A 14945-nucleotide genomic window follows, 5' to 3' on the forward strand; every position below is an offset into this window, starting at 1 on the left:
ACTGTTGTAGCTGACAGAGACTCATGTAGTCCTTTTGTGCCTGAAGTGTTACTTGTCCATCAAACAGTCCACAGTGAAGTAGTAAGACACTCATGCAATATGGACATTTTTCCCCTTACATTAGTTATGAATTACACAGTCTTTTTTAAGACACCTTTCAAAGAAATGAGCTCCTTTCTAGGTGTTGATAGTCTTACGGTCCATAAAATAAAGTGTTACCAGAGGAGGAAAGAAGCAATAACAGTCACCCATCTTATAATGTATTATTTGCTGTATAATTATACTGTATTATACTGTATTACTTTACATCAGTTTGGATGTCTAATAATAATCATATGTGTACCACGTGCATTACATTTTAGACTGTTATCTCTGCAGTCTTCACATATTTGTTAATAAATCTCATTTTGATTCAGTATTTTTACGCCTTTCTTTCTCTCTTTCCATCAGACTGCCAGTCATCTGTGGCTCTGCAGGTTCTGACCGCCCGCTGCCAGGGAAAGAAAAGCTGTCTGGTCCGAGCCTCCACCAGAGACTTTGGAGATCCGTGTTACTCCGGCACCAGGAAGTACCTCAGCGTCATCTACACCTGTGGTGAGTTCCTGTAGGCCTCAACTGAGGGCTTCATTTTCCTACCAGCAGGGGGTGATGTTCACTCACTGATCAGCTATATGCAACTCTTGCCAATGGTGTTTTAACTCTGTGTTTCAGAATTACTTGCTCTAAAATGGGCTGTGTTACACTGGGTAAGGAATAATATGAATTTTTAAGGTATGATGATGATGATGATGCTATTGGGAGCTTATATGGATCTCTGTACCAATGGGAGATAAAGGGCATATTGGTTAGGTGCCGCTACCTGAGTGGTACCGTCAGTGGAAATACTGTGCTCTGGCTGCTATCATTATTAATTTGACACACTTTTTTATGGACTTTGAAATGAAATTCATGGATTTTTCGTAAGAGACAGAATGTTATAATCGCTTTCTAGATGTTTTTTGACTAGTGAAGTTGTTTCTTCAGTTTGATGCAGCTCAAACATGAAGTCCAAAACTTCTAAACTTATTTTCCACATTCACGTCACACCTCCAGACTTCAGCACTTTGGCGCTGTGTCTTGTGTTTTGACTTTTTGTCTGTGCGGATGAGGGAGAATAATGGTCTTCCTTTTTATCTGTTCCCCACCTCTGGGCTTATCCTGACCTGTCAAGGCTGTAATTCATTAACGGCATGCTTGGAGACACACACACACGCACACACACACACACACACACACGATATCCAGACGCCTCCAGCCCCAGGAATTGATCAATCAGCAACATGGCCTGGAGCCTTTCATACCCACTGAAATCACTGACACATAGATTCAGGTTAGGACGACTGTTACGCCCAGTATTTCACAGTGATTTTTGAGTACTGATTTGAAGGCTCGCATAGATTTATGAGATGTGCGTCTGTCCCTCCTGGGCCTGAAAATGACTGTGCCTAGTTAGGACTGTAAATGAATCAAAATCTGTGTGTGGATGGCTTTTTCCACTATCCTTCGACAGCTCTTTTCAGTGCTTAAGTTTGCACATGGACTCAATTATAATTCTGAAGTTCTGATCACGCTATATAACTTGTTAATTGTCTGGTTTTCACCACCCTGCATTTGTCAGATTGTTATCCAAGAATCCATCCATCCTCCATCTCATCAACAACCGGTCAGCGCAGACAAGAACACACAGACGTTCAGCTGTGTTTATGGAGTCGTTTGGCTCTGACTGACCTCCCTTATCTGCCACTGATAACACAACGTGCGCTCCTAACAGCTCTGGGTCAGTAAATGTGTGAGGTATGCAGGGGGTGTGGGATGGTGTGAATGTTCAACAGCGTGCTGCGAGGGGGGAAGAGATGTGTTTTGTGGGCTGCGGCGGGAGCGCAGAGGGTTGAACGTGAGTAAATCAGTCTAGCTGCTGCAGACATGAAGTCACTGGTTGCTCCAGGCTCCAGCAAAGTGGTAATTTCGGGGGATCCTCTTTCATTGGTGGTCGAGTGTGTGTAGGATTGACCCCATTTGAGTCGGAGTAGGGGACAGAGTTTGTCTGTCTGCACATGATTGGTTGCATTTGTGTGTTCATTTGTGTGTGTGTGTGTGTGTGTGTGTGTGTGTGTGTGTGTGTGTGTGTGTTGGTCTGTGCAATGTTTTGTTCCAGTGGAACTTACACAAAGGGATTGATAGTGTGGCACAGAGGATATTTCTCTATTTACCCACTTTATTTTTGATGTTATTTTATATGTATGTTCATATTTTAATGTTTATAGATGCCTTCCTTTAAAACATTTCTCCACCTGTGAGTCAGCCTATATAAACGAGGTTGTGGTTGCGCTCTTTAGTTAGCCATTGAAACAAGAAAAGAAACTGAGTTGTTTTGTTTTTTCTTGTTTATGTGTTGTTGTTTTTTTTATTTATTCTTTTAGAATAAATCTTGTAGTCTTTGAAATATGTTTATCCTGAGTCTGGAGTGATTCGTTGGTGCAACATCAGCACAAGATTTATGGACTTATTTATCTTTTAGAGGTATTTTAGTGTATGAATTTGTACAAAAATATGATTTAATTTTTTTTCAAAAATCAATGAAGTCAACTTTGAGTGTGCAAATGTGTTTATGTGTGTGAGCATGAGCCATGCTTCCTGAAGGTAAACCCACTTAACACCTTTACTGTCCCTGTCTAAGTGCTATTTTAGGGGCTTTTGCAGCCTGCCAAGAATAAAATAAGTTGGGAAACAGCATTTTATGAGTGTGTACATGTGCATGAATGTGTTGCTGGGTTGGTGTTTGGGTGTACAGTACTGCGCGCACACACACACACATGCAGGAGACATGAGCACGCGTTTGATTCGCATTAAGGACTCACTATCGTCCTCGGCTTGTCCGTGATTTATAAAGCCATCAACCCTCAGAGCTCCAGCCTCTTCCTCACACAGCCCCAGGGGTAGACTTGCTTCTGAGCAATAACACAGCAGCAAATGGCCCGGAACTCGCCATCAGTCTCCCGGCAGATCACACACACTCCGCACTGTCAGGCTCCATTTACATCCACTCCCACTGGAGGAAGTACCTATGGTTTGTTTGTTTGTCAAAAAAAAGGACTTCAACCAGGAGTCCGATTGCAGCTCTGATTATTTGACATCTTTGATGAGCTGACTTATAAAATGCAGCAATGATTTCTTTCTCTGGAATTATTTATCGCCTCAACTTGGAAATATTTACCCTCAGTGTGACTTTTGGAGATTGATGAATGAGCCTGCTCGGGGCATTTTCTTCAAAAGCAAGGCTCCAGTTTGGCCCCTTTGAAGTTTCTTTCTTGTAGTGTGTTGGGAACTTTGTCAGGGTTTGACCTATGCCTTTTGAAGCTGCAGAAATGAAAATGTATCCATCTGTCTGTTCGATACAGATGTCTTTTTGGTCATGTGTAGGAAGGGTCCTATTTATTCAGCTTGCTCAACTAGACCTCTGAGGCCGGTCCTGCAGCTCCACGGCATTATCCTTCCTCTGTCATGTGAGTGAAGAGTTGCAGTCTGAGGGCATCCTGCAGCCATAACTTTAAACTTCATTTAACAAATTCTGATTTATGGACATCCTTGCTGATCAAATCATATCCAGAAGAAGCTTTCTCTCCTTCCCCTCCTCCTTCCTGTTTCAGTCCTCCCAACCCACAGCGCACTTCTCTTCCTCCCCCGGAGAAGTACTAAAGCTTCAGACTTTATGTCAAGGCCTCGCTCCTAAACTTCCCTCCAAGGCTTCCCCTCAAGAGTGTTCGCTGCGGTGTAATGGATCACCCTGAATAAGCCACACAGCCTCTTTTGAACCATGCAGAGAAGTCTTTCGGGGGGATAAAGGGTTATGGAAAGCCTAATGAACAGGTCTAATTCTGAGGAGGAAATGGATTAATTGCGGCACTTAGCTGGTTAACATGGGGTCTGGCTTTGGAGACGGGGGGGTGCTCAGTGGAACAGGCAACTCAGGCATTTACAACCTCGTGGGTGAAACCTCAAAATGGAAATAGGATCTCTAAAAAATCCTAATGAAAGTATAATGAGTCCATTAATATACTGTAAGTGTTTTCAAATAAAGGAACACTGCTGTGCTGGCTTTTGGACAGACACAAAAACAAAGCTATGCAGCTCAGCTTATTTTCCACTAACTAAAGGAACCATCACTGTTTATAACATATAGTGTTTGTTTAAACAAAGCCGTCTTACCTCAACATCTATGAAGTAGCCTTCTGTAGGTTTTGATCATACCACACAATCTTTATTAGCATGTGGGTTTTGCTCAGTTGTTATTTGTACATTTCTTTTTTAAAATCGGAGCATTTTAAAGCAATACTTCACCCTCCAAATGATCATCTATATATCACTTACACGCTCCGTGTTATGTTGAGGTCATGAAGAAAACTTTTTTTCTCACATTACTCCACGTTTGAACAAAGAATCCAAAAAAAAAAGAAAAGTCTTGCTGAATTGGAGTTACAGGTGTTGAACAGCTGCAAAACTGTATCCAAACATCTGTTTGAAAACACTCACACAACTTGTGCAGTTTAATCCAAGTTTCATTTATCCAATTATATGCTCATTGCTTCCCAAACATGTGCATTTTCAGGTGTACCTGCACTGTTTATGCAGACGTTTTTAAAAGTAAGGTTTAGCAAAAATGCATTTGTTTGGAAAGTACTGAACATATGACTGCTTAAATGAGACTTGATCAAACTTTTCTTGCCAAATTTAACGTAACAAGGGATAAGTTATGAAATGAAATGTGAAATGTTGTGTTAAGAGCTTTTTTGTCCATGGTGGCTTAAAGTTTCAAAGTTTTTGAAATCAGAAAAAGAAGTCAACAAACAGGACAAAAAAAAAAAAAACAACAACAAAAAAAACGAACCAGATTTATGATGTCTATGTCTATTGTTGTTATCTATTGGTTGATTTCATGGACGCTTCTTTCAAATTCTGTTACCCAAGTACAGGCATGTTTAGTATCTTTGTAAATCTCAAAAATTCAACATATTTAAAATTATGATAACCTACAATATTTTCATAGTCAGTTGAGGAGAGTCGAAAAGAGCGAAGGAAAAAATAAATCTCAGCACTTTTATAAACACAATGACTGCGCCGCCCCTTATAGGCCTGTTTTGTGGGCACAGTTAGAGTTTGATAGAAAAGAAACAGAAGTTTTTAAAGTATGCACTCGTCCCTCTTAGTCAAAGAAAAAGCAGTTATGATTACAGAAATCGCTATATTTATGTGCCAAGAAGCTCACTTTCTTGGAAGTGAACAAGTTCAGGCACACCACTAACCCGTGGCTGTTTAAAGTCACTTCATGTACTTTACTAAAATAACAAGAGGATGGATTTTTCCTTTATTGTTCAAGCTGGTCCTAAAATTAAATTTCCCTGTTATATTTTCACCAATTGATACATTTTTCTTTATTTCCTCTATGGAAATAAAATTGGGTCAAAGTATTCATGGCTATCACCACACAGTATATACAAGTACAATACTTTTAGCCCTATTTTGTTGGAGAGAATGCTGCAGGGGCTGCTAACACTGTAGAGACTAAACTGCAGAGACTGACAGAGGTGTGGTCACTGGATTGCGCTACTGGTGTTTTTAATGGAGACGATCCGAGCAGCGGAGGCTCTGGCGGCCGACATGTGGCTCAGGGGGGCTGATTTAGATGTAACAGGGGAACACAGAGAAAGATAAAGATGTAATTCAGAAGCTCGAGGATTTGGATTATCCCAATGGGTTATGCAGACATACACACGGATGCATACACACAAATGTGCATGCACGGCGATACTTGAGGTGCACATGCAACCACTGCGAGCCACACACTCCTCCGACTCCCCCGCACACATTCATGTCATTACAGCAGAGGAGACTGTGGGGAAGATGTTTATTTTGGCCCGGTTGTGTGGAACTGCAGTCCAGGCAGGCAGGCAGGCAGGCAGGCAGGCAGTAGTTGGGCCCCGTCGTTCTTTTTTTATAGCTCATCCTATAGCTGCAGGACCAGAGGCAGAAACATGGACAGTGAAGCAAATAAACACTTTTCCCAGAGTGTAATCGGACACGTTTGCACGCATAGTTGTCGTATGATTTTTTAGATACATCTCAAGCACACTGCCCATCTCAAATTTAGGGCAGTTTGCACTCAATGGGCCCTGAACCACTTCTTCATGACCAGTATCTAAAAAGGTGTTATAGATTCACATATTAAGCTCCTGTAGTTTCTTATAGGTCCAGTGTGCAGGATGTAGTGGCCTCTGGTAGTGAGGGTACAGAGGTGAAGCTTCTCTTGTGTGCCAAGCTTGTAAGGTTGCTGATGCAATGATGTGAATGGGCTTGTCTAGAGTCAGTCTATGATTTGTCCATTCTGGGCTACTGTAGAAAGAACATGGCAGACTCTGTGGAAGAGGATCCTCCTTTAGTGGATGTAAACAGATCGTTCAAAAGGTAACGGATTCTTATTTTCAGGTGATTATAAACTAATGAAAACAGAGATATGAATATTACATACCGTTTCTGCCAATAGATGGTTCCTAAACCCTCCTCACTGGATCTGTTAGTCATAGATATATGATGCTCACAAAGAAGTATCTTACAATAAGGAAAAGGCAAAAGAAGATTTGATGGTTTACTGTCATTTATTGGTAAGTATGGTGAATCTGAATGTGATGATTAAAGTGTTGCCAGTAAGTATTTTGTAATTGTACAATTTATATTTTTAATATCTACTAATGGTGTTCATTAAGTGTGATTTCTAGAAAAAAAAAATATTTTTTTTTACTTTTGATTTAGAGGACGCAGTTTTTTTTATGTCTACCACTTGCCGAGAATTCTCTTTTGGACTAATTTCCGTATTTCTTGGAAAGCTTCATTTCAGGGATGTCAGTGTTGCTTGATTTAATCGTGTTTGTCCAATTATTATCAACTTCTGACTTCACTGTCAATTTGGCTGAAGAAGCTTCCAGGGAACAATCATACTGTATATGTTGGGGACTGGCGTGACTCATTTACGTCATTCAATGAGCACACTATTTTTGTGTTGTCTTAACGTCAACAATGTTTTTTTACTGTAGCGTGTTGAAGCTGCACCTTGTTATCTGAAAAGAAACAATGAATTCTTTGAGTATGTTTTCACCTGAGTGCATGGCCAGATAGGGTGTGGTTTACTACCAACAGCCAAATCCACTCGCACCAAGTGGAATGCCAGTCACCGTAAAATGGCCTAACTTAACCCTCAAATACTTAGGTTGTAACGTCAGAGGATTCTGGCTCTCATTGCATCATCATACAGCATATGACCCACTCCACCCATTGGGTGTTTTATTGGGGTAAAACAAACCAAGAACCAGAAAAAGGTGTTTTTTAAAAACAGTCTTTGACCCAAGTGTGATCCGTCTGATTTGAGGCAAGCAGTGAGGAATGAAGTGGCCCCTCTGAACGCTCCCCAGCCTCATAACACAAACCTGACTCTGCAGAAACCCTGGAATAACAGCCAGTGCTGGCACTCTCAGGAACACTGCTGCGAGAAAACACACAGCACGTGACCTCAGCTGACCCGTGCGTGTTGCATTAATAGTGGTAATGGTGGATTCAGCCAATGTCCATAAAAGGCATCAAGTTTGATGTGTACAGTATAACATCATCTCTAAAGTAACTGGCTGAAAGTTATTGAAGCCACCCAGGGTGTGGTCGAGTATCATGGGGGGAGTTTTTTTGGCGGGAACACACTGTTGCCATGGTGTTTTGCTGACGCGACGGGTTGTGGGACTGTGCTTTGCCAGCATGTTCAGTCAGCTGATGTCTGGTGCCGCATCGTGTCTCATTGACTTGCATCATCTGGTATCTGCTGGCTGTTTGGTGCACACGAGCAGCATGTAGCACCACACACATACACACACACCCACACACACAAACTCCTATAGATATTTAAATCTGGTTTAATACCAAACCAATGTGGTCACTGGCCCTGAGTGGAAGACTGTAAGAAGTTTAACCAGATTAAAACACATCTTCAACTAAACGTACAAAGTGTTGAATTCCCCTTTCCCATGTAAAGTTGTCACAGCTTCTCAGACTTTACCGTTTTGCTTTCTCTTCTTGCACTCACATGTTTGACATATCAGCTTTTTCACTCTGTTTGGTTTGTGCCTGCTGACTTTTTCTTACTCTGTTCCCTTCAGATGTCTCCATTTCCTCATCGATGTCACCCTTACAACCTGTAAACCCTCCGCCTTTCATCTCATCTGTCTTCCTTGTTTTCCTTCTGTCTCTGTTCTGTCCACTATTTCCGACCGTGCAGACGGCGATAGCCTCGAGGTTAGAGCTGGAAGTTGACTGGTTTATGTCCGTGACTATCTGAGGAAAATATACTTTTGGTCATGGGGAGTAAATATGTTCTGCAGATACTGCTGCTCAAAGTTGTTTTAAGGGAGCAGCTTGCTCATTTAACTGTATGTTGCACAATCTAATCTACAACTAATCCTATAGGCTGTGCGTTGCTTAGAATCCCATCATATAAAGTGTTCTTACTTTATTTGAAAAAAATGCAACAATCAAAATCTGTACAAAGTCTGTTACTCTCTTAATTATTTAAAGTAGGAGACTACAGTTTCGCCAGTGCAAGATGGTTCTTGAGGCTATTGCACGTACTTAAAGCTGTACTTCTGCATTTTTGTTTGGACCGCCAACCATACTGCCGCCACCACAGACGCAAAGGGCTGATCAAGAGACGGACCTGTCTGTTTCTCAGACTCTAGTAAAACTAGTGCTGATCGAATATAAATCAAGATTTTGTTACTGCACTGCCTACTTCTCGCCTAAAATATTTAACCGAAACAAATTTTAATGCCCTATTTTGCCGTAATGGTGAGAGTTTGTAAAAAGGAAGCGGGTGCCACTGCTTTCTGCAGTGAAAATGGAGGCTGAAAAAACGTAGATCAAACTAAGCAGCACTGACTAAATATAATACAAAATTCTGTTACTGAGTTGCATTTCTCGCTCCAAATGTTTTCAGAAATATGTTTTAGCTTACTGTTTAACTGTAATACGAGCTGCTATTGTTTGGAACAGACGACATCGCAATATGCGCTCACCAGCAGGAGCGTTTATTGGTCTGATGCATTCTGGTAGTTGTAGTTTTTCTACCTTTTGAGCAAAGCCAATGCCACAGTCAGTTCTCTTTCTTTTCTCTATTGTGATATAGCACCGATTTCTAAAGTGTCTTTATGCTGCATAGATGGCCTAGTTTTATGTGAGGAATCTCTTTATATTGATGAAATACTTCTTTACGCAAAACTAAATGGCTGGTTGTCACTTGCTGAATCAGAGTAAAGTCAGTAGTTGTAACTCCTTACTTGGACTTTTGTCTCTGAGTTATTTTGCCTGTCAGTGTTCAAAACGTCAACAAAGCCTTGTATCTCGCCACAGTATCTATGACTAATGTGAGCTGAGAGAATTCTCAGAACTCATTTTCCTTTCCCCCCAGCCAATGGTGCAGTTTTTTTTATCCTTAACTATTCACACTGGATTGTGTCATGGTACTGAAACTTTAAAAAGTCCCTTTAATGACAATAGAAAGAGAAAGACTGGAGGTGGAAACTAGACCGTGTGGCAGCCAGACGCTTTGATTCCTCTATCTGCACACTGCTTAGTAAACAAGGGGAAGTGCCAACAGAACTGCACTGATACAGACAGATAACACAGGTGACTGCGGTGTTATACTGTACATTCAAAGCCAAATTAGTACTCACCGAGTATGATTAACTCAATTCTAACCTTTGAGGCGTTCAATAGACTCATCAGCTCTGTTGGCAAAATGTGCAGAATCACCTGTAAGACAAGATAAACTTGTGCAGTGATAATCAACTTTGTTTGAATGGTTCAGTCAATGAGGATGAGCGGTGCAATAAAACTGCAATTATTTTTCTCAAGTACTAATTTGAGATACTTGTACTTTACTTGAGTGCTATTTCATGCTATAGTGTACTTGCCTTTCTCTGCAGTTCAGGCAGAAATGTACTTTTTATTCCATATTGATTTAACAGTTATGGTTATTGTACAAAAATGCACACAAAACAGATGATTACTTGATAATATATGATGCATGTTAAAACATAGGTGTTAAAAATTATCCAAATCAGCTCCACCTGGACCAACTATGAAAGTAACATTCCACTTAAACATTAATCTATACAGTCAGTACTGATGATACTCTGGCTTGTGGGTGAGTTGATGCAAGCTTGTGCATTTTTTCACAGGAAAAAAAATGGCGGTTGGCCATGGCTGGCTGGTAACAAATTATCTGAAGTTATAGTTAAACAGTACACTAAAATATGTTCCTGAAAACATTTTGGACAAGAAATAGGCAACACAGTAACAAAATTTTGATTTTATGAGCACTGCTTAGTTTTACCATATGGTCTCAGTATTTTTAGCCATTTTACAATACAGGAAACAATATGGCGCCTGGTTGCTGTTCACAAACTCTCATAGTACAGCCAAACAATGTACAAAAATATGCTTCTGAAGACATTTTAGATGATAAATGGGCAATACAGGGGCACAATCTAATTTTGTATTTGATCAGTGCTGCCTAGATTTACTTTTTGATCGTAGTTTGATTTACGTTTGAAAGAGAGAGAGAGAAAGGGGGGCGGGTCCCTCTCTTAATCCGCTTCTATACTCTTTGTGTCCATGGTGGCTGGTATATGAAAAATACGGAAGTACATCTGTGGTTCAAGGAACAGCCCTAGAGCCAGCAAAAACTCTGCTGAATGACGCCTTTCGCGGCATCCAGTGGTTATGAACTAAGATTAGCAGGGAGATCTGGCAAGAGGGAGGGAAGTTTACCACGGTTCAGTTACTTCCTACATTGTTATGATACAAAGCTGGTTAGCATAGTTTAGGATCCAGAGGTAGATTCTTACATTTCGGCTATTTAATGGTTAGAAACTGTTCTTTTTCTATGTTTGATGTATTTATTATAGTCTTTGCTTAGTGTGTGATATCAGTAGCATTAGGTATTGATTTGTACTTTTGAGCTAACTATTGAATATTCTGTTTAAGTACTGCATTGTATTCTGATTAGCAGATATGGCTACATGTAAGATTCCTTCCTGCTTTGCCTTCCTCCCTTTATCTTCATTGTGGAGACAGTCTCATGACACTGCAGATAATCAATGTCTGTCTTCCTTTCTGTCTGCCCTACAGGCTCATTACTGAGCTCTCAGTCCTACCTGGCCTCTGTGGTGAGGCCAAGGTCTCATTAGCACCGATCTGTGTGGGAACAGGAGAAAGAGGGCCTCTCTGATGATCATTTTGGGGTCTGTCGCTCTGCTGCCGCTAGTCAAAGCCACTTATGTCCTTGTAACCGTTCCAGCCTCCAACATAGGAAGCGTTTTCCAGAGCGGAGGAATGTTCTGCGTTTGGCTTTAGGCTGTTTGTCTGCTTTACAAATGCAGGATAATAGGAGCATGCAGTCAAGTTAACATCCATACAGTCACATGTTTGCATACAAACACATGTATACACATGTACAAACATACATACACACATTAAAATGAGCACAAGTAGATTATACAGTACATGCACAAGCTTAATGCACAAACACGCAAACATCTCCCCCCGTCCTGTGTTTTTTTTTCTTAGCCTGTTTCCCCAAATGAGCAACTGCTTCTTTGTTGGTCTGGAAACTGCAAAATAAGCAAAGCTCTGGACGAGAATTCGCTGCCAACTTTGTCAGCTTCGCATAATCGTAAACTGTGTACACTACTGTTTTCGTGTCACTTTGTGCTCACGATGAAAAACTACCCTCCGCTCTTTTTGAGATCCATCGTTCCTGTTTTCGCTTGTATGTAGAGTGTGTTGAATTGGAGGGGGGGGGGCAGACTAATGCTTTCCAGTCTGTGGCTGGTTTCAGTTTTCCCCTCTGCGGTGGACGAGGATAGAGGGAGAGGAAGGGAGAGAATTAGTGTGTGTGTGTGTGTGTGTGTGTGTGTGTGTGTGTGCGTGCGTGCGTGTGTGTGTGTGTGGGGGTGCGTGCGTGCGTGCGTGTGTGTGTGTGTGTGTGTGTGTGTTGAGGGGCAGTCTAGGGGGTGGGAACCAAGGGGAGAAATTCCCAGGGCATCTTAAGCTAGAATTATAGTTCTGCAGGATACATTTAAATGTCTCCGCGGATCCATGCAGAGAATGTTCTGGGTAACTATAGGTCTCAGAGGCGTGTCGATGCGCACGCCTCCCAAATCTTTGTGTTCCAGCTTTATTTACAATGATGCCAGGGGGGGAAGTCTTTGCACAAAAACATAATAAAGAGTACATTCTTTACTAATTTTAACAGCTTTCTTGTTGTTTTAATAGTCAACGTACCGTAGTAAGTCATATAATAAAATACATGTGTATATTTTGACTTGTCAGTATGGTATTTCCTCAATACAGTTATCTAATTTAAGTCACCCACTGTAGTTCTTTTGACCAGCACTTCTGAGCAATGTGGGTCCCTTTTTTGTATCACATGCTAACACACAAGGATGCACACACACGTGGCAACACAATACATGAAGACAGTTTCACCACATTTACCAGTCGACAGTAAGAAAACTTACAATACACCAGGAAAGGCAGGGTGGAAAATGACCGTAAGCCAGCGATCAGATCTAAGCAGCGCAGGATTTAAAATGTTTCACAAATCACCTTACAAATGTTTTATGAGAAAATACATGTACTCAGCACATTTGTTAGGCCTCAGGGATGCACAGAGTGTGTTGCTGAGAAACATTGCATGTTAATATACCTGTTTACAAGAAAAACCCATGGAAAACCTAATTGAATCTATAACATTTCCACTAATTTTTATTAAACTTGTAGGGAACAAAAAGTGCATTCTCTGACCCTACTTAAAGTGAGAGACCATGTTATCATGTAAAGATCCACTAAATCCACTGCAGCACAGAATACTGCTGCAAAAGCGCCTTAGACTCTTTTATGTGCAATATTTTCTTCTTTTGTTGATAACGTTTCATGTCTTTGCATATGTAGGTACTAAATATGTATTTTTGAAATGGTGTGTGAGTGTGTGTGTTTGAGTTTATAACTTGCTTTTTCCTTTTTTTTCTGTTAATCTCAGTCTCTTATTTTATTGAAATCCACTCGCATAGTGCCACTGCATTTATTTGTCTAGACAGTGACAATAAAGGGATCCTGATTCTAATTCTAAATCAATAACAATGCCCCACAAATCCCAACAATGCATTGTGCAACTCAGAGTGTCGAAAAAGCTGATTGGTTGATCCAACTTCATGTCAGGAAAACAAAATTTAAGTTATAACCAAATCAGTACACCCTCCAATTGAGAACTGGTTCCAAATTTTCAAATCTAAATGAAAACAAATGGTGAACAAATATCCTCATATTTGAGCAGTCATAGATGATGACCTGAGTCTCATGCATACATGTTTCTGCTCTGTTACAGGGCTTCAGACACAGAGACACTAAAACGATTGTGTTGATGCTGAAAACCTGTGTAGACCTACACTTTTTCCACATAGAAAATTGATCAGGATTCAATAAGGGACAGTGAAGAATAAAACCAATAAGCAGAACTTATAATTAATATCAATAAAATTGTATAATTTACATTCCTGATAACACCAACAACTCCAAACAACAGTGCTGAACAAGGAGGGGGCAATATTTATTAAAATCTCTATCATGGATTTTAACCATGTAAATCAAGGATCTATTTATTTCCCAGCAAATCAATGCACTTCTCAAAAAACCTAATATTGCAATAAAGCAGTCCTGCTTAAGCCCACAATGTCTTAATTCAAACAGATATTAAAGGGACAAAAATGTCATAAACAGTGTGGGGAAAACCTTTGACAGATTTATGTTGTTGTGTCCAAATTTTCCAGGCACATTCCCTCACATGCAGCCGTGCAGGAGCGACATGTTCCAGCTCCGACACTCCACAGTCGCAGCTCTCCAATCGGAGCTGAATGAAATTCTCAGGTCATTTCCTGAAGCTGCATGCTGACTTTTTTTCACCCCTCTCTCTTTCTCTCTCTTGCTCTCATGCATGCACACACTCATAGCCCCCTCCTCCTCTTTGGCTGCTCCTTCCCTCCCCTCTCTACCTCTCTGTGACTGCTCATTCACACAGCACTGGGCTGTGTAGGTGGACACTACATGTCCCTGCTTCTGTCTCGCTCTCTCTCGCGCTCCCTCCCTCACCACCTCAGTCTCTCCCCCTCGCTCTCTCCTGCTGTCACATTCCAGTTGTCTAAAGCCGGGTTTAACTTTCTCTCTCCGTGAGAGCAGGAGGGAAAGGGAAACGCACAGAGGAGAAGCATTAGAAAAGCCTTATACTCTCTGGATGAGAAGAAGAAAAGAAGAGGAAGCTCTTTTTATACTCTATTTGGCTTAAAAAAGAGGGGAGTCACCATAAAGGAGCATACCTTCTTAAAGAGGCTATCTTTTTCTTTTTTTTTACTCCCTCCCTTCTTTTCTTTTCCTTTTTTGGGCCGTGCTCTCTCATTCTTGTCAGACCATCAGTGGTGGACTATTCACGTGAACGCTTGTTTTTACGGCAAAGCTAGTCCCAGCTCTCCTGGTGGGACAGAGAGGAGGAGGAGGAGGAGGAGGAGGAGGAGGAGGAGGGGGCACTGTTTGACAAGACAGACACAAACACACGCTCAGAGAGAAAGTTCCTACCTGGACTTCGGAAGATTTTCCATTCAGCAATGTGTGTGTAAGTGTCAGCACGTCTTCTGTCTGAACACGCTTTTAAATCTCCCAGCTGTAGTCTGACTGTTTGTTTCAGCGCTCAAGTTGTGAGACTTCTGTGTTATTTGAGAACTTGGACCATCCCTCGTTTTCTGTTTTAAAATCTTTAAACTTTC

General features: G+C 41.1%; 1 protein-coding gene across 2 annotated transcripts in view; it reads left to right on the forward strand.

Moving 5' to 3' along the window:
• eva1aa (eva-1 homolog A, regulator of programmed cell death a) overlaps positions 1-14945 on the forward strand; it is a 94653-nt gene that overhangs the window by 45383 nt on the left and 34325 nt on the right. For both annotated transcript variants that reach the window (XM_088089417.1, XM_042503809.2), the window contains exon 5: positions 451-594. In XM_088089417.1, coding sequence (XP_087945543.1) covers positions 451-594 — 144 coding nt within the window. The remainder of the gene's footprint in view (positions 1-450; positions 595-14945) is intronic.

Source organism: Plectropomus leopardus, chromosome 16 (assembly GCF_026936395.1).
Source record: "Plectropomus leopardus strain MGB_pleo_1.0 chromosome 16, ASM2693639v1, whole genome shotgun sequence".
Taxonomy (NCBI): domain Eukaryota; kingdom Metazoa; phylum Chordata; class Actinopteri; order Perciformes; family Serranidae; genus Plectropomus; species Plectropomus leopardus.